The sequence below is a fragment of the Oncorhynchus mykiss genome, chromosome 30 (genome assembly GCF_013265735.2).
Source record: "Oncorhynchus mykiss isolate Arlee chromosome 30, USDA_OmykA_1.1, whole genome shotgun sequence".
Lineage (NCBI taxonomy): Eukaryota > Metazoa > Chordata > Actinopteri > Salmoniformes > Salmonidae > Oncorhynchus > Oncorhynchus mykiss.
In genome coordinates, this window is record NC_050570.1 from 20,249,535 (window position 1) to 20,275,631 (window position 26,097).

The 26,097-nt window shown below is 43.2% G+C and overlaps 2 protein-coding genes across 3 annotated transcripts; both read left to right on the top strand.

Annotated features, from left to right (window-relative positions):
- On the top strand, positions 1–16,247 carry LOC110521513 (RNA exonuclease 1 homolog). The gene is made up of 16 exons (XM_021599111.2): positions 1–379; positions 2,790–4,690; positions 5,671–5,772; positions 5,866–6,064; positions 6,319–6,476; positions 6,565–6,702; positions 6,954–7,077; positions 7,280–7,405; positions 7,503–7,640; positions 7,753–7,866; positions 7,987–8,060; positions 8,299–8,409; positions 8,529–8,644; positions 8,749–8,887; positions 8,991–9,111; positions 13,697–16,247. The coding sequence occupies exons 1-16, from the start codon at positions 193–195 to the stop codon at positions 13,783–13,785; spliced, it is 3,837 nt and encodes a 1,278-aa protein (XP_021454786.2). The 5' UTR covers positions 1–192; the 3' UTR covers positions 13,786–16,247.
- LOC110521514 (diencephalon/mesencephalon homeobox protein 1) lies at positions 13,812–24,747 on the top strand. Of its 2 annotated transcripts, none has more exons than XM_021599114.2 (4): positions 13,812–13,946; positions 22,671–22,852; positions 23,392–23,567; positions 23,726–24,747. In XM_021599114.2, the coding sequence occupies exons 2-4, from the start codon at positions 22,678–22,680 to the stop codon at positions 24,182–24,184; spliced, it is 810 nt and encodes a 269-aa protein (XP_021454789.1). In that variant the 5' UTR covers positions 13,812–13,946; positions 22,671–22,677; the 3' UTR covers positions 24,185–24,747. The 2 variants fall into 2 exon arrangements, with proteins under 2 accessions (XP_021454789.1, XP_021454788.1); XM_021599113.2 differs by lacking the exon at positions 13,812–13,946 and adding an exon at positions 21,221–22,320.
- The last annotated feature ends 1,350 nt before the right edge of the window (positions 24,748–26,097 follow it).

A 26,097-nucleotide genomic window follows, 5' to 3' on the forward strand; every position in this document is an offset into this window, starting at 1 on the left:
TGGGGCTTTTTGCGAGAGTTTCTTTGGCCATCCAACATGGCGTCGTAGGGATTCTGTTGTTGTTGTATTGCACGTAGTTATGTGAAGGAACCCAAGTGGATTCATCTCCATTTATTCAAACTAAACAACTAACTACTAGATTAAATAGTGTCGGTCTCGATTCGGCGGGTATGAGAGAGGTCTGGGAAGACTATGCTGAGATCCACCGGTTTCTTCCTTGGGATTGACTGCCCGTTTTACACGGATAGTTGCAACGTGAAAAGTGTCAAAGATGGGTGCAAAAGACCGTACTGTCACTTCAGACACAGCCAACAGAGACGGGCGTCTTATGGATCAAATGACATAAGAAAATCAAACGAGCTTTACTCCAAACAAAAGGGTGAGTTGCAATTCTATTATATTAATATTAAATGGATTACGTTAGCTAGCTAGCTAGCGAGTGTACATTATTATACAGTGGCGTCATAGTGTTTACCTTAGTTATATGTGAAAACATTGAGTTAGCTAAATTATTCCCTTACTGAAGGGTTGACAACACAATTGCAACTTGCACATTACATGTATCCTCTGAATCGGCTATACTGTGTAATTTCTTAGCTGCATTAACTAGTTATCTAGCTACTAGTTGCACGTAGTTAGCTAACTAACTAGAGTAAAGTCAAAGTGATAAACCGGGTTTTATTTATTTTTATTGAACTATTTATTTAACTAGGCAGCTCAGTTAATAAGAACAAATTCTTATTTACAATGACGGCCTACCAAAAGGCCCCCAGCGGGGACGGGCAAGAAGGTAGAGACAACAATACATCATGCAAAGCAGCCACAACTGTCAGTAAGAGTGTCCATGATTTGAGTCTTTGAATGAAGAGATTGAGATGAAGCTGTCCAGATTGAGTGTTTGTTGCAGTTCGTTCCAGTCGCTAGCTGCAGCAAACTGAAAAGAGGAGTGATCCAGGGATGTGTGCGCTTTGGGGACCTTTAACAGAATGTGACTGGCAGGACGGGTGTTGTATGTGGAGGATGAGGGCTGCAGTAAATATCTCAGAAAGGGGGAGTGAGGCCTAAGAGGATTTGATTAATAAGCACCCCACAGTAGGTCTTGCGACGGGTATACAGAGATGACCCGTTTACAGAGGAGTATAGAGTGCAGTGATGTGTCCTATAAGGCGCATTGGTGGTAAATCTGATGGCTGAATGGTAAAGAACATCTAGCTGCTCAAGAGCCCCCTTACATGCCGTTCTATAAATTATGTCTCCGTAATCTAGCATGGGTAGGATGGTCATCTGAATCAGGGTTAGTTTGTCAGCTCGGGTGAAAGAGGAGCGATTACGATAGAGGAAACCAAGTCTAGATTTAACTTTAGCCTGCAGCTTTGATATGTGCTGAGAGAAGGACAGTGTACCGTCTAGCCACCCTCCCAAGTACTTGAATGATGTGACTATCTGAAGCTCTATACCCTCAGAGGTAGTAATCACACCTTTGGGAATAGAGGCATTCTTCTTACCAAACCACATGACCATGTTCAGAACAAGAAAGCTTGTTGGACACTAAGAAATCTTTGTTGTAGAGCATTTAACACAATCCGGGGAGGGGCCAGCTGAGTATAAGACTGTATCATCTGCATATAAATGGATGAGAGAGCTTCCTAATACCTGAACTATGTTGTTGATATAAATTGAGAAGAGCGTGGGGCCTAGGATTGAGTCTTGGGGTACTCCCTTGGTGACAGGCAGTGGCTGAGACAGCAGCTTTTCTGACTATACACTGCACTCTTTGAGAGGGGTAGTTAGCAAACCAGCCCAAAGACCCCTCAGAGACACCAATACTCCTTAGCTGGCCCTCAAGAATGGAATGGTCTACTGTATCAAAAGCTTTGGACAAGTCAATAAAAAAACAGCACAACATTGCTTAGAATCAAGGGCAATGGTGACATCATTGAGGACCTTTAAGGTTGCAGTGACACATCCATAATCTGAGCGGAAACCAGATTGCATACCCGAGAGAATACTATAGACATCAAGAAAGCCAGTCAGTTGATTATCAACAAGTTTTTCCAACACTTTTGATAAACAGGGCAAAACAGAAATAGGCCTATAACAGTTAGGATCAGCTTGACCTCACCCTTTAAATAAAGGACGAACTGTTGCTGCCTTCCAAGCAATGGTAACCACCCCCGAAAGGAGAGAGAGGCTCGGCGATGACAGGGGCAGCAACCTTAAAGAAGAAAGGGTCTAAACCATCTGACCCAGATGTTTTTTTGGGGTCAAGTTTAAGGAGCTCCTTCAGCACCTCACTCTGTGACTGCCTGCAGGGAAAAACTTTGTAGCGGGGCAGGGGAAAAAGAGGGAGAAGCATCGGGGATAGTCACATTTAGAAGGGGTGGGAGATGAGGAAATGTTGGACGGGCAACGAGGCATGGCTAAGTCAAATAGGAATCCTGACTTAATTAAGTGGTGATTTAAAGAGCTCAGCCATGTGCTTCTTGTCAGTAACTACCACGTCCTCAACATTAAGGGATGCAGCTGTGTCTCTCTGAGGGGGATGTGTCTCTCTCTGACGGGGAGAGGGTAAGTGGTGTACGGATGTTAACCCTTTAGATTGGAATATTTCTGCGTCTTAAGTCAGGTTGGTTGACAACGGCATTTGAAACCTTATTTCACTCCAAGGCAGACCGACTAGAACATATTCAATTGAACTATTACAGTACTGTAAAACTGTACATTATTCTTACAGTTGAAAAGTATAGACAATTTGCTCATTCTAATCTGTATCTCATGGCTCTCTCCAGAGCAATGCGGCTATGACCCATTCAAACCAGAGGTAGTGAGACCCGAGGAGCAACAGGATGGGGAGCCTGCTGCTGCAACAGTGGACATGGGTGCCTTGGAGCTTGAGTTGGTCAATCGCGCCATCGAGGAGGTACGCAGTGAGGTGGAGCGGGAAAAGAAGAAACTCTCACAAATCGGGGATCAGGAATATGACCCTACCGACAGTTCCCCCAAAGTGGTTACTAAATGGCCAAAACCACTGGCCGTGACATCACACTTGGCATATGACCCAGGCAGTTATCAGATGACTACAACAGCTGATTACAACCCTACCCCTCGCTCCAGTAAGTACACCTTGGATTCCGACAGCAAAGACAACCATGCCAGCTCCATGGAATATGTGCCCACCTCAGTTACCAAAATAGCTGTGAAAAAGCCTGTTCCTCGAACACAAACTCCTCATCTACACTCTTTGCCTACTAGTCTTAAATACTCCACTATTGCATCCTGCTCCAAGAATAAGTACACAGTGGATCATTCTAAACCATCCACAGACATGGAATATGACCCTCTCTGCAACTATTCAGCAAAAATAGCTGGCAAGAATAAGAAACACCAGAGGACAGGAACTACTAAGGGTGAAGGAAAAAAGAGACCTCACCTGTCAGGGACAGGAAAGCAGTCAACAGATGAGGAATATGTGCCAACCATTAAGAAGCCTCGGCAGGTAATACCAGACCCACTGAAGTACACTGCCAGTTTCTCTGAGTCTGATGAAGAGAGCTCTGGGATAGAGTATCGACCCACCTCTCTCAGCCGTCTGCAGAGGAGGAAAAGCAGCAGTGGGTCAGTGGAGGAAGCCTCAGGTCCAGGGAAAGGAGAGAGGACGGAAGGAGCCGTAGGTGGGCTGAAACAACAGAGGAGTCAGGAGTCTAAAAAGCAGCAGGACGCCGCACACTGGGAGTCAGAGGACTTGGAAAACCAGAAAATAGTAGCTAGGCAGAAAGACAAGCCAGAGACTGAAATAGTGGCAGGTAAAACCAGCCAAGTGAAGAGCAGCAAAGTAAAGAATGTGCATAAATCTGAAAAGGAGTCCAGTAAAAAGAGTGGTGGTGGTGCTGGTGGTGGTAGTAGTAGTAAAAAAGGAGCAGGGGATGGTGAGAAAATAAGTGATTCAAAGAAATCAAGCCACGAACCTGCAAAGAGAGACCGCAAGAATCAGGGAAAGAAAGAAGAAAAAGGCAAGATAAAGGATACATCTATAGACAAAGGCAAGGAGGGAAAGGGAGAAAAGAGAAGTGATGGAAAGAGTAAGATTAGGACAGTTAAAGTTAAAGGGGAGTCAAGCAAGCGGGAGAATAAGAGAGAAAAGGGAGGTGGGGATAGTACACTGCAGACTTCAGACAAGGGAAAGGACTCTAAGTTTAAAGAACACAAGAATGGTAAATATGACAGCAATGAAAGAGAAAATGATTCAAAGAAAGTAGGCAAAGGGAGTTCTAAAATTGGTAAAGACAAGGTGAAGAAAAGCAGCAGTAGCTCCTCTGATGGCAAAACAGGAAAGGTGAAACAAAGATCTCTGAGTCACGTAGATCTGTTTGGTGATGAGAGTGTAGAGGAGGAGGAAAGTGAGGAGGATGAGGAAGAGGAGACAATTGTGAGGAAGTCAGCTGCTCCTTTCAAGAGGGGGAGTTTGACTAGGAGGAATGTCTCAGAGCTCACCCCCTCATCCTCAGAGGATGAAGATGTTGGTGCAGAAGATGACGGAGGCTATGGTGACATGGATGATTGTGGGGTGGACTACTCCAGTCTGCAGGTGGACATAGACTTTGACCTGGATGATGACCCAATGGAGGAGTGCTTACGGATCTTCAATGAATCCAAGGATGTGAAGACTGAGGACAAGGGAAGGCAAGCCAAGGTACCCATAGATTGCCATGTCCCATCATTGTTTCTTGTTTTGTATAATATTTCCTTGGTTTAGCATTCACTGCTGTTTATTCTGTTAGTTCAGGTCAGTAATGGTGTCATTATTTTAAGAATGGGACGGAATCTAATGTTTTTGTCTCCAATATCATACTGAACAAAAAAAAAAAATCAGCGATTTTACTCCGTTACAGGAATCCGGCAATTTAATTAAATTCATTCATTCATCTCATGACTGGGCAAGGGCACAGCCATGGGTGGGCCTGTGAGGGCATAGGCCCATCCACTGAGTAGCCAGGCCCAGCCAATCAGAAGTTTTTCCCCACAAAAAGGGCTTTATTAAAGACAGACATACTCCTCGGTTTCATCAGCTGTCTGGGGGGCTGGTCTCAGACGGTCCAGCAGGTGAAGAAGCCGGATTTGGAGGTCCAGGGCTGGCGTGGTTACATGTGGTCTGCGGTTGTGAGGCCGGTTGGATGTACTGCCAAATTCTCTAAAACGACGTTGAAGTGGCTTTTGGTAGAGAAATGAACATCAAATTATCTGGGAACAGCTCTGGTGGATATTCCTGCAGTCAGCATGCCAATTGCGCACTCCCTCAAAATTTGACATATCTGTGGTTTTGTGACACACCTTCCCATTTTTAATGACTTTTATTGTCCCCAGCACAAGGTGCACCTGAGTAATGACCATGCTGTTTAATCAACTTCTTGATATGCCACACCTGTCAGGTGAATGGATTATCTTGGCAAAAGAGAAATGCTCAGTAACAGGGATGTTAACACATTTATGCACAAAATTTGAGAGGAATAAGCTTTTTGTGCATAAGGAAAATGTCTGGGATCTTTTATTTCGGCTCATGAAACTTGGGACCAGCACTTTACATGTTGCGTTTATATTTTTGTTCAGTATGTATTCGTAGAATATTGTATGAAATGTACTGTACATTTGCTCAAGGTTTCTCTCCCTTCCCAGCCCTCTAAAGATTCGGAGGATGAGGATTCCACAGAGAGCAATCAAACCACTCTTTTCCCCGGTCAGAGGAAAAGGGTTTCACATTTCTCAGCCAAAGGAAGTGTGAGTTTGTTCTCTGGTATTTACCTACCTCTCTATGGTAACTCAAGTAGCAAAAAGCCTTTCATTGATTACAAACTGGATTCTGTGTTTCAGACTGAGGCAACCCCGAAGCCTCCACCATACAGGAGACTGACTGCCCAGGAGATCTGTTACCAGCGTATGCAGATAGCACAGCAGCAGGCTGCCCAGCTGGCTGCAGCTGTAAAGACTGCCTCCACACCCAGCCCTTTCCCTGGGGAGAGGAAGAGAGTAGCCCACCGCCCCACGCCTTTACCATCCTCTTCCAAATCTGGTAGGAAAGCTTGTCCGTTCTTATTTATTTCTTACTGTCGAGAAGGAACCTGCAAGTAAGCATTTCGTTGGACGGTGTATATCATGTGTATCCTGTACATACGACTAATAGTAGTTTCACGTTTTATCTTCCACACCATGTAGGCCATGTTACCTAACACAGTTTACATACATTACGATTGCACAAACAATATGAGACCAGAGAAGTGTAATTTAAGGTGTGTTGTTGAGAAGCCTTTCTGTATCTGACTGAAGGTCTTGCCGTGGCGAAGTCGGCGGGCAGCAGAGTGTTGTCGCCCACCAGTACCCTCCCAGCAGGTCTCTCTGTGAAGGCCCAAACATCAGCCGGCATCCTGTCAAAGACCACCACCACTATTGTACAGAAGAGGGTGGCACACACTCCCACAATGAAGGTAACGCCAGACATTTATATTATGCCACAATAACCCATAAAATGGATCTTAGCGTCCATTGTAATTGACATGATTTTTCTTTTCTCAGAGCTCTGCAATGAAGCGGCCAGTTATTCCCACCGCGTTTGGGGCCAAAGTTCCCACCAACGTCCGCCAGCGATACCTCAACACATTTATAGACGAGTGTATGAAGTTCTGCCCCTCTGAAGACTTGGCCTTCCAAATGGTATGTGAGACCACACAGGGTTGAACTGATTCATCATCAAATCGATCCATGTCTACAGTAAAGTATGTGTGCTCATAGCACAGCTAGTGGTATCCCATTTCAGAGAAGGGTGGATGAGTTATGTTTGTGAAATCTTTGATGTGGGTTCAGTTGGTTTACCCGTACACATTTTTAGGTGCTTATTCATAGTGTGCCACTCTCTTTACTTGTATATATGGGTTGATGGTTGTAACAGCTGACGGTCTCTCTAGGCCCTGGAGGAGGAGAAGGTGGTGTATGACCGAAGCAGCAGTAAGAACATCTACCTCAACGTGGCAGTCAACTCCCTGAAGAAGCTACGCAGCAAGAGCAGCTCCCCTAACTCACTCGTTGCCAGTATGTCACTGATACATACAGTATCCATGTAGCAATTACAAACGGATGGTGTTTGGTGTAGTTGCAGTGCTCATGTTAGTCATTGCCATTTGGCACAGATCTAGGAGAAACATTTCCCCCCAAAATTCAAATTTTTTACCATTAGGTGAAAAACACCAAACTAACTGTATATCAGAGTCTTATCAGCTTGCTTGTCTTTCAGTGAACCCTGCAGTGGTGGGGAACAGGAAGTCCCAGTCCCATGAAGAAGTGCTGGGGGGACGCCTCGCTGCCAAGACCAGCTTCACGTTAAACAGGACGGGCAAGCAACAAGCAGAGAAACTCAGTGGTGAGTAGCTAGTCCTCGTCTGGTTGGAGCTGGTTTTACTGGCGGCAGAGGCAGTGGGGGTTTGTATCCTAGCTATGTGTTATCTGGTCTGCTGTAGGTGCTACTCTGTACCGGAAGCTGAGGGACTATCTGATGACAGAGGAACGGCTGCAGGAGCATGGATACCCTAGGCCACACCCTGAGCGCTCAGGTCGAGCCGTGGTCCACAATGTCCCAGAGAAGAACAACGTTGACCGTAAGTCTTTACAGAGCACCTACAAACCCTCCTCAGTCTGGGGGTGGATCCAATCCTTCTCAACCAGACACATAAAAAAAATGTTCTTCCACTAATCTCTTCTCGTTCCAAGCGTTTGCCAAGGTGTGCTGTCGATGTGGGGCCGAGTATAAGATCAATGCCAACGGCAACTGTGTTCGCAAGGAGGAGTGTAATCACCACTGGGGCCGTCTGCGCAGACATAAAGGTCTGTTTTTTTCTGTCTAATAACTTGTACGTTGTTTTAATTTTTGCAAGATGTTAGGATTTGAATGTAGTTGCCCATTTTGGATGGAACTAGTAAGGGCTTCTATCCGTCTATGAATAGTGTCGGGAGGCTGGGAAACCAACTACAACTGCTGCTCAGGAACTGTGGGCTCTCCTGGTTGCTCCGTGTCTAAGGTAACACCACGCAGTTCCTCTGCATTGCATTTATGCAATCAGAACCCAGTAATAATGTGAATACTGAACTGTTATGGGAACAGAAGGGGGCAGTGTTGTCCATGGCACGTCGTGACTGTGCTACTTCATTAGACCTGATGCCTCCTCAGAATCCCATCTCTGTGCTGATATTTAAGAATGAGTAAATTCCACCATTATTTTTAAAAGGTGGTCCACCTTGCGTCTTCTCTGTTCAAAGCAACATGTTCAGGACGGCCGCAAAGAGTCTTTGGGTGGCTACGTTCAGACCTTTGAGAAACAGCTGCCCCCGGATGGAAACTGTGGAGTCTATGCCCTGGACTGTGAGATGGTGAGCTGGCTGCTGCGCTGCTTTCCTTCAGGCACAATTAGCTGTTTGAGTGCTGAGAGTGGCTCTCAATACCCTATATAATGTGTCCTCTCTCTCTTTCTCTCACTCCTCTGTAACAGTGCTACACAAAGCAGGGTCTGGAGCTGACCAGGGTGACTGTTATCAACTCTGAGCTGAAAGTCATCTATGACACATTTGTTAAACCTGAAAGTAAAGTGGTAGACTACAACACACGGTAATGGATACAGAAGATTTTTGTTCAGTCTTTAGTGTGGAGATATAGCTAGCATGCGCGCGCACACAAGGACAAAATAACAATGTTCATCATGTTTTGCACAGGTTTTCGGGTGTAACGGAGGAGGACCTGGAGAATGCCAGCATCACCCTGAGAGACGTGCAGGCGGTGATGCTCAACATGTTCAACGCTGAATCCATCCTCATAGGACACAGCCTGGAGAGTGACCTTTTTGCCCTCAAGGTAAACATACACACTCCCCTAAACTGATTGCCCTCTGGTCATTATGTGTGTGTGGTTGTGATGTGGCCCACTCACTCTGTACCTCTCTCTGCTGTCTTCATAGGTCATACACAGCACTGTAGTGGACACAGCGATCGTGTTCCCCCATCGCCTGGGCTTGCCCTACAAGCGGGCCCTAAGGAACCTCATGGCAGACCACCTCAAACGCATCATACAGGACAGCGGTGAGCAGCTAAAACCTCATTACCATGTTTATTATTGTTCCTATGATATACAGTTGAAGTCGGAAGTTTACATACACCTTACAACTCAGTTTTTCACCATTCTGACATTTAATCCTAGTAAAGATTCCCTTTTTTAGGTCAGTTAGGATCACCACTTTATTTTAAGAATGTGAAATGTCAGAATAATAGTAGAGAGAATTATTTATTTCATCTTTTATTTCATCACAATCCCAGTGGGTCAGAAGTTTACATACACTCAATTAGTATTTGGTAGCATTGCATTTAAATGGTTTAACTTGGGTCAAACATTTCAGGTAGCCTTCTACAAGCTTCCCACAATAAGTTAGGTGAATTTTGGCCCATTCCTCCTGACAGAGCTGGCGTAACTGAGTCAGGTTTGTAGGCCTCCTTGCTCGCACACACTTTTTCAGTTCTGCCCACACATTTTCTATGGGATTGAGGTCAGGGCTTTGTGATGGCCACTCCAATACCTTGACTTTGTTGTCCTTAAGCCATTTTGCCACAACTTTTGAAGTATGCTTGGGGTCAATGTCCATTTGGAAGACCCATTTGCGACCAAGCTTTAACTTCCTGCCTGACTGATGTCTTGAGATGTTGCTTCAATATATCCACATACTTTTCTTTCCTCATGATGCCATCTATTTTGTGAAGTGCACCAGTCCCTCCTGCAGCAAAGCACCCCCACAACATGATGCTGCCTCCCCGTGCTTCACAGTTGGGATGTTGTTCTTCGGCTTGCAAGCCTCCCCCTTTTTACTCCAAACATAACGATGGTCGTTATGGCCAAACATTTCTATTTTTGTTTCATCAGACCAGAGGACATTTCTTTGTTCCCCATGTGCAGTTGCAAACCGTAGTCTGGCTTTTTTAATGGCGGTTTTGTAGCAGTGGCTTCTTCCTTGCTGAGCGGACTTTCAGGTTATATCGATATATGACTTGTTTTACTGTGGATATAGATACTTTTGTACCTGTTTCCTCCAGCATCTTCACAAGGTCCTTTGCTGTTGTTCTGGGATTGATTTTCACTTTTCGCACCAAAGTACGTTCATCTCTAGGAGACAGAACGCATCTCCTTCCTGAGTGGTATGACAGCTGTGTGGTCCCATGGTGTTTATACTTGCATACTATTGAACGTACAGATGAACGTGGTACCTTCAGGCGTTTGGAAATTGCTCCCAAGGATGAACCAAACTTGTGGAGGTCTACAACATTTTTTCTGAGGTCTTGGTTGATTTCTTTTGATTTTCCCATGATGTCAAGCAAAGAGGCACAGAGTTTGAAGGTAGGCCTTGAAATACATCCACAGGTACACTTCCAATTGACTCAAATTATGTAAATTAGCCCATCAGAAGCTTCTAAATCCATGACATAATTTTCTGGAATTTTCCAAGCTGTTTAACCTGTCTAGGACTGGCTAGCGGAACCCCTCACCAACAGCCAATTAAATTGCAGGGCGCCAAATCAACTCAACAGAAATCAACAGAAATCAAATTTCTCAAACATACAAGTATTAGGCACCATTTTAAAGATAAAATTATCATTAATCCAGCCACAGTGTCTGATTTCAAAAATGCTTTACAGTGAAAGCTTCACAAACGATTATGTTAGGTCACCACCAACTCACAGAAAAACCCAGCCATTTTTCCAGCCAAAGAGAGGAGTCGCAAAAATCATAAATAGAGATACAATTAATCACTAACCTTTGATGATCTTCATCAGATGACACTCATAGGACTTCATGTTACACAATACATGTATTTGTTGTTCGGTAAAGTTCATATTTATATCCAAAAATCTAATTTTACATTGGCGTGTTAGGTTCGGTAGTTCCAAAACATGCAGTGATATTGCAGAGAGCCACATGAATTCACAGAAATACTTATAAATGTTGATGAAAATACAACTATTATACATGGAACTTTAGTAACACTTCTCCTTAATGCAACCGCTGTGTCAGATTTCAAAAAAACTTTACGGAAAAAGCATAATCTGAGAATGGCGCCCAAACCAGCCAGATGAATATCCGCCATGTCAACATTATTCATAAATAGCATTATAAATATTCATTCACCTTTGATCTTCATCAGAACGCACTCACAGGAATCGCAGTTCCACAATAAATGCTTGTTTTGTTCGATAATGTCCATTTATGTTCAATAGCTTCTTTTGTTAGGGCGTTTGGTAAAAAAAATCCAAAAGCGCGATCTGGTCCATTCGGACGAAACGTTCTAAAAGTTATTTTACAGGTCGAAGAAACTTGTCAAACTAAGTATAGAATCAATCTTTAGGATGTTTTTATCATAAAAGTTCAAAATGTTCCAACCGGAGAATTCATTGTCTGTAGAAAAGCAATGGAACGCAGGTCACTCGTGAAAGCGCGTGACTGAGAACGAGGCTGTAGGCAGACCCCTTAGTCAAACAGCTCCCATCCGGCCCCCCTTCACATGAGCAGCCTGAAACAACGTTGTAAAGATGGTTGACGTCTAGTGGAAGCCTTAGGAAGTGCAAAATAACCCATATCCCACTGTGTATTCGATAGGGGCTGAGTTCAAAAACTACAAACCTCAGATTTCCCACTTCCTGTTTGGATTTTTTCTCAGGTTTTTGCCTGCCATATGAGTTTTGTTATACTCACAGATATCATTCAAACAGTTTTATCCAATACTCTATCCAATACTAATAATAATAATATGCATATATTAGCATCTGGGACTGAGTAGGAGGCAGTTCACTCTGGGCACGATATTCATCCAAAAGTGAAAATGTTCCCCCCTATCCCAAACAAGTTAAAGGCACAGTCAACTTAGTGTATGTAAACCTCTGACCCACTGGAATTGTGATACAGTGAATTTTAAGTGAAATAATCTGTCTGTAAACAATTGTTTGAAAAATTACTTGTGTCGTGCACAAAGTAGATGTCCTAACCAACTTGCCAAAACTATAGTTTGTTAAAAATAAATTTGTGGAGTGGTTGAAAAACTAGTTTTAATGACTCCAACCTAAGTGTATGTAAACTTGCGACTTCAACTGTATACTGGGAAATGTAAAAAAAATACAAAATATGTAAAGTGTTGGTTTCAGGAGCTGAAATAATAGATCCCTGAAATGTTCCATATGCACAAAAATCCTATTTCTCTCAAATGTTGTGCACAAATTTGTTTACATCCCTGATAGTGGGCATTTCTCCTTGGCCAAGATAATCCATCCACCTGAGAGGTGTGGCATATCAAGAAGCTGATTAAACAGCATGATCATTACACAGGTGCACCTTGTGCTAGAGACAATAAAGGCCACTCTAAAATGCGCTGTTTTGTCACACAGCACAATGCCACAGATGTCTCAAGTTGAGGGAGAGTGTGATTGGCATGCTGACTGCAGGAATGTCCACCAGAGCTGTTGCCAGGATATTGAATGTTAATTTCTCTTTCATAAACTGCCTCCAATGTCGTTTTAGAGATTTTGGCAAGTATTTTCTAACCGGCCTCACAACCGCAGACCACGTGTAACCAGCCCAGGACATCCACATCCGGCTTCTTCACCTGCAGGATCGTCTGAGACCAGCGACCCGGACAGTTTGCACAACTGAAGAATTTCTGCACAAACTGTCAGAAACAGTCTCAGGGGAGCTCATCTGTGTGCTCGTCGTCCTCACCAGGGTTGTCACAGACTTCAGTGGGCAATTTCTCACCTTCAATGGCCACTGACGCTGGAGATATGAATCCCGGTTTCAACTATACCGAGCAGATAGCAGACAGCGTGTGAGCAAGCAGTTTGCTGATGTGAACAGAGTGCCCCGTGGTATGGGCAGGCATAAGCTATGAACAACGAACACAATTTAATTTTATTGATGTAAATTTAAATGCACAGAGATACCGTGATGAGATCCTGAGGCCCATTGTCGTGCCATTCATCCGCCACCATCACCTCATGTTTCAGCATGATAATGCACGGCCCCATGTTGCAAGGATCTGTACACAATTCCTGGAAGCTTAAAATGTCACAGTTCTTCCATGGCCTGCATACTCACCAGACATGTTACCAATTGAGCATGTTTGGGATGATCTGGATTGACGTGTACGACAGCGTGTTCCAGTTCCCTCCAATATCCAGTAACTTCACACAGCCATTGAAGAGGAGTGGGACAACATTCACAGGCCACAATCAACAGCCTGATCAACTCTATGGGAAGGAGATGTGTCGCACTGCATGAGGCAAATGGTGGTCACACCAGATACTGACTGGTTTTCTGATCCATGCCCCTACTTTTTTGGTACATTTTCTGTGACCCACCGATGCATATCTGTATTTCCAGTCGGTCATATTGAAATCCATAGATTAGGGCCTAATGAATTTACAGTATTTCAATTGACTGATTTCCTTTATATGAACTGTAACTCAGTAAGATCTTTGAGATTGTTGCTTTTATATTTTTGGTCACATGTCAACAAATCCTTAGTAGGCCATTTCCCTCTCTCTGGTTTCAGTTGAAGGTAATGTAGGCCATTTCCCTCTCTCTGGTTTCAGTTGAAGGTCATGTAGGCCATTTCCCTCTCTCTGGTTTCAGTTGAAGGTCATGACTCCAGTGAGGATGCCTGCGCCTGCATGGAGCTTATGATGTGGAAGATCCGAGAAGACGCCAAGGTGAAGAGGTGACCTCTGCCTTCTCTTCACCGCCCACCTCCCCTCTAACCGGACTGCTGCAGACAGACAGGGAGGGAGAGAGGCGGGGTGCTGGAGGCCCGGAGAAAGAACTGTCAGTCTGAGAAGCCATCAGCCCAGCACTTGACAAGAAAGAAGTAGCAGGAACGCTTCAGGTATTCCAAAACAGCCACGGCACATGTGTTCCACTGACTGGGATAGGACCTTGACAGAGGGTGAGAATAGGCTCCTCTGCAGAGATCTGCACAGACAGCCAAATCACTACGTTGCCTGGACAGGTGGGCCAAAGTGAACAGGTGCTGCTCCGGCCTTGTTGGAATACAGCAGAGCCAGAGCCCTCGCTGGAGCAAGCAGGGAAAGAGCAGAAATCAGCAGTGTTTTAATTTACTGTTTAGGCATTTCATTTATAAGATCCATGATCATGACTGTCACCAGTTTTTGTTGGTATCTATTCTTCTCCTCCCGCCATCTATTTCTGAAAGACGGGAGGGTGGGGGGGTTACATCGATGGCTCCCATCAAATATAACCTTTCTATCAAATGAAAATGACAGACTTGTCAGGGCATTGGACTTGTTCACATTGTTAGGGTGAAAATGCTATTGCTGCCGAGCTGCATTCTTGGCCCAACTTGCACTCTGTTCTCACGTTACATTAAATGTGGTCAGTCTCTTAGTATTTTGGTGGCTCTCAAACTTAATTCATCATGACGGACTTGGTCAGAACCCAAACCAGAAATATGAATGTCTAAAATTGTCCTGGAGTGGTTGATTAGAGATATTGTGTTGAATAGCTTGACCATGAGCTTCACCATCTCTGTTCTGTACATGGCATTAAAGTAACTTAGTTTCTATCTTTGCCTGTGCCCACATTATGCAGCAATTTAGTTATTCAATGTAGACCGATATGAAACCGTTTATATTAAATAACGCCTATAATTTTTTTTATATGGTATAACATATACTGGTAGAAAACTTCTGCTGTAAATTGTTTTCCTTTGTATTATCTTTTTCAATTAAAAAGATTGAAAAGATCTGGTTTACTTAATAATTTCAAAGTAAAGTTTCTGCCCATGTCAAAGCAGGATAAACATAACATCACTAACAAGAAGTGCCTTCTTCACTGAGTATACAAAACATTATGAACACCATGACATAGACTGACCAGGTGAAAGATCCCTTATTGATGTCACCTGTTAAATTCACTTCAATCAGTGTAGCTGAAGGGGAGGAGACAGGTTAAATAAGTATTTTTAAGCATTGAGACATGGGGGAATGTATGTGTGCCGTTCAGAGGGTGAATGGACATGACAAGACTTAAGTTCCAAACACTGGTTTGTGTCAATAACTGCAACGCTGCTGGGTTTTTCATGCTCAACAGTTTCCCGTGTGTATCAAGAATGGTCCACCACCCGAAGGACATCCAGCCAACTTGACACAACTGTGGGAGGCATTGTAGTCTACATGGTACATGGGCCAGCATCCCTGTGGAACGCTTTCGACACCTTATAGAGTCCATGCCCCAACGAATTGAGGCTGTTCTGAGGGCAAAAGGGAGGTGAAGGGGGGCTCAATGTTAGTAAGGTGTCCTTAAAGTTTTGTACACAGTGTGTAATGTATAGTTTTCCAAATGTAGGTTAAGGTTTATTTATGTTAGTGCATATCATGTGTGTTTATAGTACAGTACATTATTGCTATTGCAGCGGTCATATCTCTCTACCCTGTGTGTACTCTGACGGAAGGTGCGTTGGTATTGTCTCCTTTTCTTCGCAGATGTGTTAGGGATACAAAACGGGACAGAAATGCTAAGTGGAGAGGCCCATTCTTTATTTTTCACCAGGCTCCACATTTTTGCCTCTTGAGCTCCTCCCGTCACATGTCACCATGCATTTCCCCAACTGAGGCCAGAGATCTCTTGACCCCAGGTAATAAAGACCTAGTTAGCACAGATCAATAACCACACAGTATTCTACTGACAGGGAGGGGGGATACCTAGTGTTTGAATGCAGCAGAGATTTGAGCATGTGGGGAGAAGCATCTCTAAGAGCGTCTAGAGCTCTTCATTATCAAAATCGATCAGTGTGCTCCCTCTGTTCACCTTTGACTGCTGGGGGTCGATAGGGGCCAGGGTTGGTGCTGGCTCTGTGCAGGCGGGAGCACTCACGCTTACCCCATGCTGGGAGAAGTCTGGTTCATCCCTCAAAACACTGAACAGAAGTTACCCACTAACCACATCCCTATCAAACTTATTGAGATAATTTGTTTCATGACCTTTGAATTCTTTTGAACTTTTTCTACTTTGGTTAGGTTCCTTAAAAGTATATCGTTAACTTATTATTGTATGATCCCAGTTGTACTGTGTATCAATGACATATTGTGACAGGACAGCATAGTGTTTGTTGCTTAGGACTGAAAAGTGCTCAACCTTTCCTGAATAAACATTTCATATTGACCTGAAAACCAGTTATTTTTTTCATGCGTTGAAATGTAAATGATTTTCTGCAGTTACCTTAATGAATCTGTGTGAATCATTGCGGCTGCTTGCAATTTGACTAAGGCCTTTGTTTTGACTTTGGATTATGGCCCATAATAGGCGAGTCCATTTGAAAGATCTGTGTGTGCTCTCTTTGGTCCTCGCCAGCCTCTACCCGGCCCTCCGCTGCTTCCCTTGACCCCCCAGGCGGGCCTAGCAGCCGCCTGTCCCTCTCACTGTCATTAACTCAGACTCATGCTGCCCAATTAAGTGACTGATCTTTACTCAGTTTCTCGTATTGATCTGCCAGAGGAGCTGCCTGTGGCAAATCTCCCCGGGGGTTGGGTGGAGATCATATGAAGTTAATACCTCTAGGCCTCATAAGAATGGAATTACTAATGCCCAGTTAACCAAAATCAATGAGTTTCAGAGATCCCAATGCTCCACTTCAGATCTATTAGATGAGCTTGATAGATTGGTTTGAGGCTGGTTGGACGATTTCAATGGCTGATAGTTATGAGAGCAACTGGTAGGGATGAGTTAAACATTTTTCAAATTATATTAATATATGCTGTTCAGGTTCTATGTCCTTAGCATTCAGTATTACGCAATGTGTTTTATTCTATTTTTTATTCTAAAGCAGTTATTCAATGGTAAAGGGACAACACCGATACCCCTATAGCTCCTATTTATTATTTGTGTGTCATAGCTAGTGTCAGGGCTCACGCGTGATCCTGGCACACACTGGGGCTTAAGAAGAGCTACTGACCTGCCGCTCGCTATCCCTGTCCCCTATGGGTGAAAGGGCAGCTGGCCCCATCGATTTCCCCCAATGAAGAAGTCTTCAGCCCCTTACCCGCTTTCTTCTGGTCCCAATGTCCCAGTCCTGAAGGCCTCTAATGTGTTAGCGTGCCGATCGATCCAGTTAGTGTCCAAGGGGCCTCTCCTTTGAGATGCTCTCCCACTGTTAACTGACAACTACAAAGCTCCTGTCTTGATAGCCACTTGTCAATACAAATTTCCACTATTGATAAGTAATTAAAGAGAGAGGTGCTTTAGGGGTTGTTCCTCGGACTGCTGCTCTCAAACGGAAACATCTGCTCAACTGGAGACATTAACAAAAACACTTTTAGAATACAAAACCAGCCCCCCTCTGCCCTCTCCAGGCTCCCCTGTAGTTTTTTTTTTGTACCAATCTGAATATTATTAAAACAACATTCAGTGGATGGGCAGGATGGAACACATTGGAGAAACTGGTAGCTTTTTGTTCTTCAAACTGTTCCTACTCCAAAGTGATCGATAGTGGGAGTATGAACTTGCCATTTCTTGTTTCATTCATAGCATTAGAATTTTAGCTTTTACCAAACAATCATTTCTTGTGATCTATCACACACAATTTTGCTGTCAGGATTGCTTTCTCCTTGTGCAACATACCATGCAACAGGAAAATGTTTTCATGTTTTGTCCGTGATTTATATTTTTCACCAGTATTTTTATTTTACATATACGCCCGATAATACGCCTACTGCAGTTAGACCTACAGTGCCTTGCGAAAGTATTCGGCCCCCTTGAACTTTGCGACCTTTTGCCACATTTCAGGCTTCAAACATAAAGATATAAAACTATTTTTTTGTGAAGAATCAACAACAAGTGGGACACAATCATGAAGTGGAACGACATTTATTGGATATTTCAAACTTTTTTAACAAATGAAAAACTGAAAAATTGGGCGTGCAAAATTATTCAGCCCCTTTACTTTCAGTGCAGCAAACTCTCCAGAAGTTCAGTGAGGATCTCTGAATGATCCAATGTTGACCTAAATGACTAATGATGATAAATACAATCCACCTGTGTGTAATCAAGTCTCCGTATAAATGCACCTGCACTGTGATAGTCTCAGAGGTCCGTTAAAAGTGCAGAGAGCATCATGAAGAACAAGGAACACACCAGGCAGGTCCGAGATACTGTTGTGAAGAAGTTTAAAGCCGGATTTGGATACAAAAAAAATTCCCAAGCTTTAAACATCCCAAGGAGCACTGTGCAAGCGATAATATTGAAATGGAAGGAGTATCAGACCACTGCAAATCTACCAAGACCTGGCCGTCCCTCTAAACTTTCAGCTCATACAAGGAGAAGACTGATCAGAGATGCAGCCAAGAGGCCCATGATCACTCTGGATGAACTGCAGAGATCTACAGCTGAGGTGGGAGCCTCTGTCCATAGGACAACAATCAGTTGTATATTGCACAAATCTGGCCTTTATGGAAGAGTGGCAAGAAGAAAGCCATTTCTTAAAGATATCCATAAAAAGTGTTGTTTAAAGTTTGCCACAAGCCACCTGGGAGACACACCAAACATGTGGAAGAAGGTGCTCTGGTCAGATGAAACCAAAATTGAACTTTTTGGCAACAATGCAAAACGTTATGTTTGGCGTAAAAGCAACACAGCTCATCACCCTGAACACACCATCCCCACTGTGAAACATGGTGGTGGCAGCATCATGGTTTGGGCCTGCTTTTCTTCAGCAGGGACAGGGAAGATAGTTAAAATTGATGGGAAGATGGATGGAGCCAAATACAGGACCATTCTGGAAGAAAACCTGATGGAGTCTGCAAAAGACCTGAGACTGGGACGGAGATTTGTCTTCCAACAAGACAATGATCCAAAACATAAAGCAAAATCTACAATGGAATGGTTCAAAAATAAACATATCCAGGTGTTAGAATGGCCAAGTCAAAGTCCAGACCTGAATCCAATCGAGAATCTGTGGAAAGAACTGAAAACTGCTGTTCACAAATGCTCTCCATCCAACCTCACTGAGCTCGAGCTGTTTTGCAAGGAGGAATAGGAAAACAATTCAGTCTCTCGATGTGCAAAACTGATAGAGACATACCCCAAGCGACTTACAGCTGTAATCGCAGCAAAAGGTGGCGCTACAAAGTATTAACTTAAGGAGGCTGAATAATTTTTCCGTTTTTGATTTGTTAAAAAAGTTTGAAATATCCAATAAATGTCGTTCCACTTCATGATTGTGTCCCACTTGTTGTTGATTCTTCACAAAAAAATACAGTTTTATATCTTTATGTTTGAAGCCTGAAATGTGCCTAAAGGTTGCAAAGTTCAAGGGGGCCGAATACTTTCGCAAGGCACTGTACATGCTCCTAGCTGCTTAATGGTGAAACCATTGTGACGTGACTAACTAAGGATAACCTTTGTCTTTTAGTTCCAGTAATCCGTGCATGTGTAAGTGGATCCACCAGGAAGAGGATAACTCCCTTAAGATCTTTTAAACACTTCGGGAGGGACTGCAAGCCAGTAACTTATTTTTGCCTCTGTTCTCACAGTAATCCAGGTTATTTGCAGAAATTATATTCTCAACTGTGTTGAAAAGACATGGCATGTGAATCATAATGCCTGCTGATAGATCCAGTTTCAAATTGTGAATTTTGAGACATTGCTTACAGACAGACACACCTCATTGGACATCCGTACTGCGTATTCTTCCAGTTCTATCACCTACTACTTAATGGAGGTGTCTGGGGTTTAAAACAAACAGAGCAATCAGTGAGGAGCCCTTTGGATGACTTGGAACAGTGGAAGAAATCAGTAAGGACATCCCTTATTTAGATTGGAACCCAGTTCTGTGGGGATTTCCAGGAGGGCAGTGGGTTGGGGTGGTGGCTATGGGGAGGGGGATGCACACAACCAGAGTCTTTGTGTCTTTAATCCCCCCAGCCAACACAGCTTTGGCCAGGTTTCATCATGAAAGTGCCATGAAATAACTACTTTTTTTTCTTAGCAGTAAATCTCCCCTAATCCTGCGGGCTGAGGAGACAAAGGCCTCTGGGACCTAATCCTGGACCTTTTAGTGAGGTTCTGGGGCTGGCCTCTTCTAAATTTCTTATTTTTATCAGACACTTATATAGCTTGACAGCCAAGAACAGCGGGAAAAAAGCTAAGAAAACACATATCCACATATTTTAGGACTCTAAATGTATGAACAAGTACTGTACAAGTATGAACAAAAATGTTACCTTTTATGCCAAATGTTCAGTTCCTATTGGGCAAAACAACTACAAAAAATATAATGTATCAGACAAGTGTTGAACGAGTTTGTAGTCACTAGCTTGATAAAGTCATTATTCAAATGGGGGACTAGATACATGAAGTGCTTTCATTTCTAAACATAAAACAAATATATTAAAATATACGCTCAAAATAAAAGTATACTGTCACCTAATATTAAACATTTGATCTCAAATCCAAAATGCTGGAGTATAGAGCCAAATGAAAAAATGTAGCTTCACTGTACAAATACACATGGTGGTGAGTGTATATATTGCCAAAGAAAAAGGCATGGGATTGTGTGACCCCTGAGACTGACTGTGTGGGTCACTGATAGAATGAAGCAGACATTTGAACAGAAATGTGCCTGATAGGGAGGGAACCACCCAAGAGGTCTAAGAAATATATTCACTACACCCACAATAACATCTGCTAATCACGTCTATGTGACCAGTAACATTTGATTTGATTTGACCTTTTAGTCATGGTATTATGCAATTAAACTCCTACAGAAATAGCTGAATCGAGGGCAAAAAATAAAACATCTTAATTTATCGCCGGCCAGACTTTTTCCTTGAGGTTCAGAGTAAAAGGGAAGAATGAATGTTTCAGTAACAAATTGAAGATGAGAACACAGAGGGCTGTTAAAAACATTGAGGTGGCTGCTTTTCGCTCCAGTTGTGGTAATGGCCCCTCTCCTGACTGTATGGCTGGTGTACTTGGTGTGTGTTTTACCCTGACTCTGGGACACAACTGATACTCGTGGGAAGCATAATCTGTCACTGAATGCTTAGCCTTTCCACCCTTCGCACCTCTGCTAAGGCCTTAGTGGAATTTACATGTCTAAACCCTTCAGCCTAAAGCTAGAGCTGGGTTATTGGAGATGATCTTATTGGAGAGTGTTACAATTTGAAATGTGTCAATGCACAGGTGTGCCAGGACTTTGGGGTGAGGAGAAATACATTTTGTTAGATGGTCTGTGATATCCATACTAGTAATTGGGTTTTCATATTTTCATTCCACAAGATACAGATTTCATTGCACCAGTAGTAACATTTGGATATCATATTTCTATTCCGATACATATTTAATTCCAACATACTACTTTATATGACAATATATTGTACACACCCTTGGTTTAGAGCATGATTTAGTCATGGACACTGAAGTTCTGAAAGTTTCTCAGGGTGTGCAGTACAGCAGCCTACTTTCACAAAGTGTAATGTCATGTTTACTGCATTTGTGAAAAAAAGTTGAGTTTAATTCAAGTGTTCCTGAAAAACACACTCCACCTAACCTATTTGCAAATTAGGAAAAACCATTTGCATGTTGTGTGTTATCATTATTTTCCTTATTTTGGTGGGATAATAGTTCTCTTTGAGGAGATTTTGAATCTGGCTCAGTTGAACCTTAGGAAATTGGTCTCAATGGCCGATGTCCAAATTGTATTTCACAGGCTGACAGTTTATGGGCAAAATATGTAGCCTGTTAGCAAAACAAACTGCAAAGCAAACCCATTCCAAGTGGAGATTGACAAAGCAGGGAATTTAGGAGAAAGGAGGCTGAGAACAGGGAACAATCAACGGCTGTTATTTTAATCTGGCCTGCCACTGAGATTAGCAGACCACATTGTTTTAATTGTTTTAACAGGAGCGAATGAAACGCTCGTTTATTGAGGGGGGATCCTTTGCGTAAATCTCCCCAAATTCAATAGTTTAAAAAACTTGAGCCATTGGACCCCCTCTTTTCCCTCATCCCACCTAATCCAGGGTAATACCTTTCTTTCTATTGGCTAACGGTTGAGGGGAGCTGGAGTAAATGGTTCTTTAAAAAGTCGTGGGTGAGAATGGTCTTCAGATAATTAGATCCATGCCACGACAAAGGGTAGCGGCGTACGAGGATAAGGCCTGCATTTCAAACTATTGGACTGTATAGGTGGACTTCTAAAAGCTCACGAGAATAGGTTAATTTCTGCTGTTTTGTGTGCTTCTCAGGTAAAAGAAAAAAGACTGCAGATATTATACTTAAAAAAAAAAAATCTGATCTTTGTTTTGAAATTTGTTTTCTGGATGTTGGTAGCCTACTGAAGTAAATTGGCAATGGTTTCTGCGTAAAGAATAATAACTTTCAATTACTTTTAATGATCAAGAAAGTTGCTTATGTTTACCATTTGTTCTGTTTTTATTTAAATGATTTCAGACTAGCCTAAATCCAAATTGCACAGTGTAAGCGTCCTACATAAATTGTACAGTAAGCTATAGGCTATATACTTCTTTCCATTGTATGCCTAGTTAGTATGGTGTAAGGCACATATAACTTAAACAGTTTTACCCTATGGATTTAGGTCCGCTATGAATGCCTTAAATTTCTGCGGGGGATCCGACAGTGGCAACGGAGTCTATCCTCTGCACAGCGTCAACTCCGTCTTTTTCGACCTCCACCACCAGATGGCAGACCAGTACCCGGTTTATCCATCAATCAATCCCTCCTCGGTCCACACGTTCTCTGTTGCTGAAAGACTTGCAGGTATTTAGAGTAGACTGTCATTTATGACTGTGTCTATAATCGATGCATGCAATCAAACAAGTGTTCTTGTTATAATTTTAGGGCTCCCGTGTAGCGCAGCGGTCTAAGGCACTGCAGCTCAGTGCTAGAGGCGTCACTACAGACAATACAGCCTGGTTCAAATCCAGGCTGTATCACAATCGGCATACAGTGCGCAGCCCAATGGGAGTCCCATAGGGCTACGCACAATTGGCCCAGCGTCGTCGAGGGTTTGGCCAGTGTAGGCCGTCATTGTAAATAAGAATGTGTTCTTGACTGACTTGCCTAGTTAAATAAAGTTTATATTTTAAAAATCACAACATTTAAAATAAAATAATTTGTCATTCAAAACATTGCAGCTGAACTGGCATTCTATTGTCAAAAGACCTGTTTCCCACCTGAAAAAGTTGTTGAAATTGATAATTGTCATGCTGGTATTTTCAGTGTAGCCTGATATCTCCCATCCCTCCGACTGTTTCACCACCTCTAATCTTGTTGTGGCTTGTCTTCTGTCCCCACAGAGTTGATACTGGAGGCCCGTTATGGGAACCAGCAGAAGCAGCGTCGGAGCCGCACAGCCTTCACTGTGTCTCAGTTACAGGCTCTAGAGAAAGCCTTCCAGCAGACCCAGTACCCTGATGTAGGTATGAGAGAGAGACTGGCTGTCTGTACCAATCTGCCTGAGGCTCGCATTCAGGTCAGTAAAGGTCGCTCTTCGAAGCCTGTGCATGCTTTCATTCATAATATTTATTTGAACTGCTGCTTTTAGGAACTTTATTCTTGTGATATATATAGACACGTCAACCCTTCACCACGTCAACCCTTCACCAATAACAAAATAATATGCTCCTCCAGGTGTGGTTTAAGAACAGAAGAGCAAAGTTCCGTAAGGGACAGAGATGCTCCCCTCTTCCCAGAGAGCAAAGCCTGGAGGAACCATATCAAACCAAGGCAGGAGGGGAAGAGAGGAGTACCAAGGATTCAAAAACACAAAGTGAAATAGCTCCTCTCTGGGAAGTCAGTGATGCTCCTACCATTTCTTGTCCTGGAGACTCCATTGTATCTCAGAACCACTCAAGATTACATTCTCCTCCCGTTTTTCCCTTTGTGGGTGGAGAACGGTACCACCTTCCACATCATCAGGCTTTAGGGATGCTGTCAGCTGGCCTACATTTCACCCCCACATTCTGGCCCATTCTACAGCAACACAGCCCGGCTATAGGAGTTGTCCCACCGGTTGGTAAAAACTGCAGCCTTTCCCTTCAGACTTCCTGTCCCAGTAAAGCTGTACCCACCCCCAACCTGGGTCTATAACTGCACTACCAACAACAACAACTTCTCTTCAGTGTGTGTTGGCAAAAAGGGACTCAAAGGAGGAAATCGTACACTGCTGCACTGGTGTCAACATGAACACAGATAAACTACTGATTTTATACTTTGACTCTGTACAACTTTGTGAGTACAAGGAGCCTTTGCTAATTGTCCTGGTAGAGTGCATCTGACAAGTGAATATGTCTGTAGATAAGTTTGATTAAGAAACACTCAAAAGGGCTAGTATGTTGTGTTGTTGTGAGCATTCGGGATTGCAACCTGGAGTGGATTGGTACATGCTTCATTTGCATAAAGATGCTACTTTCAGTTTTTACTCACTTATCACAAGCACTTAGGAGAATAGAGAATTGTGATGTGGTTTGGGGCACTTTTCTTTTCACTTTTCAAATCGAATATCCATTTGTTCAAGACAATTTTCTGTAATGTCTCACAGTAGGAATCTTTATTCCTATCCTATGTTCATTTTATGGTCATACACAACAAAACCATAATTCAACTGTATGTGAATTTTAAAATGTATTATGAATAAAATTATTTTGAATGTCTTTTTAGTTTACATTTGTTTATTCTGCATATAGGCAGTTCCCTGGTAACAGAATAATGCTGAAATAGCAGTGTTGCTTCCGTCCCTCTCCACTCCCCTACCTGGGCTCGAACTAGGGACCCTCTGCACTCATCAACAACTGCCTCCCATGAAGCATCGTTACCCACCGCTCCACAAAAACCACAGCCCTTACAGAGCAAGAGAAACAACTACTTCAGTGACGTCAACGATTGAAACGCTGTTAGCTCGCACACTGCTATCTAGCTATCCATTTCACACCGGTCACACTAAGACGCATATGTATAAAACATTTCAACAACGTAGCTCAGGCAGTAGGATCTATTTATATGCAGATGATCCAGTTTAATACTCTGCTGGCTGCTCCCTGGATTTTGTGTTAAATGCTCTACAACAAAGCTTTCTTAGTGTCCAACAAGTTTTCTCTGCCTTAACCTTGTTCTGAACACCTCCAAAACAAAGGTCATGTGGTTTGGTAAGAAGAGTGCCCCTCTCCCCACAGGTGTGATTACTACCTCTGAGGGTTTAGAGCTTGAGGTAGTCACCACATACAAGTACTTGGGAGGGTGGCTAGACGGTACACTGTCCTTCTCTCAGCACATACCAAAGCTGCAGGCTAAGGTTAAATCTAGACTTGGTTTCCTCTATCGTAATCGTTCCTCTTTCACCCCAGCTGCCAAAATAACCCTGATTCAGATGACCATCCTACCCATGCTAGATTACGGAGACATAATTTATAGAACGGCATGTAAGGGTGCTCTTGAGCAGCTAGATGTTCTTTACCATTCGGCCATCAGATTTGCCACCAATGCTCCTTATAGGACACATCACTGCACTATATTCCTCTGTATACGAGTCATCTCTGGGTACCTGTCGCAAGAGCCACTGGTTGATTCTTATTTATGAAACCCTCTTAGGCCTCACTCCCACCTATCTGAGATATCTACTGCAGCCCTCATCCTCCACATACAACACCCGTTCTGCCAGTCACATTCTGTTAAAGGTCCCCAAAGCACACACATCCGTGGGTAGCTCCTCTGTTCAGTTCGCTACAGTTAGCGACTGGAACGAGCTGCAACAAACACTCAAACTGGACAGTTTTATCTCCATCTCTTCATACAAAGACTCAATCACTCTTACTGACACTTGTGGCTGCTTCATGTGATGTATTGTTGTCTCTACCTTCTTGCCCTTTGTGATGTTGTCTGTGCCCAATAATGTTTGCACCATGTTTTGTTCTGCTACAATATTGGTGTGCTGCAATGTTTGTGTTGCTACCACGTTGTTGTCATGTTGTGTTGCTACCATGCTGTGTTGTCATGTGTTGGTGCCA

What these genes read in the sequence shown, in the direction of transcription:
- LOC110521514 (XM_021599114.2), top strand. Translation starts at nt 22,678, where the DNA reads ATGAATGCCTTAAATTTCTGCGGGGGATCCGACAGTGGCAACGGAGTC. An exon ending in TGTTGCTGAAAGACTTGCAG is followed by an intron (nt 22,853 to 23,391) that starts GTATTTAGAGTA and finishes CTGTCCCCACAG; the next exon opens with AGTTGATACTGGAGGCCCGT. An exon ending in TGCCTGAGGCTCGCATTCAG is followed by an intron (nt 23,568 to 23,725) that starts GTCAGTAAAGGT and finishes ATGCTCCTCCAG; the next exon opens with GTGTGGTTTAAGAACAGAAG.
- LOC110521513 (XM_021599111.2), top strand. Translation starts at nt 193, where the DNA reads ATGCTGAGATCCACCGGTTTCTTCCTTGGGATTGACTGCCCGTTTTAC. An exon ending in CACACACTCCCACAATGAAG is followed by an intron (nt 6,477 to 6,564) that starts GTAACGCCAGAC and finishes TTCTTTTCTCAG; the next exon opens with AGCTCTGCAATGAAGCGGCC. An exon ending in CTGGTTGCTCCGTGTCTAAG is followed by an intron (nt 8,061 to 8,298) that starts GTAACACCACGC and finishes CTCTGTTCAAAG; the next exon opens with CAACATGTTCAGGACGGCCG.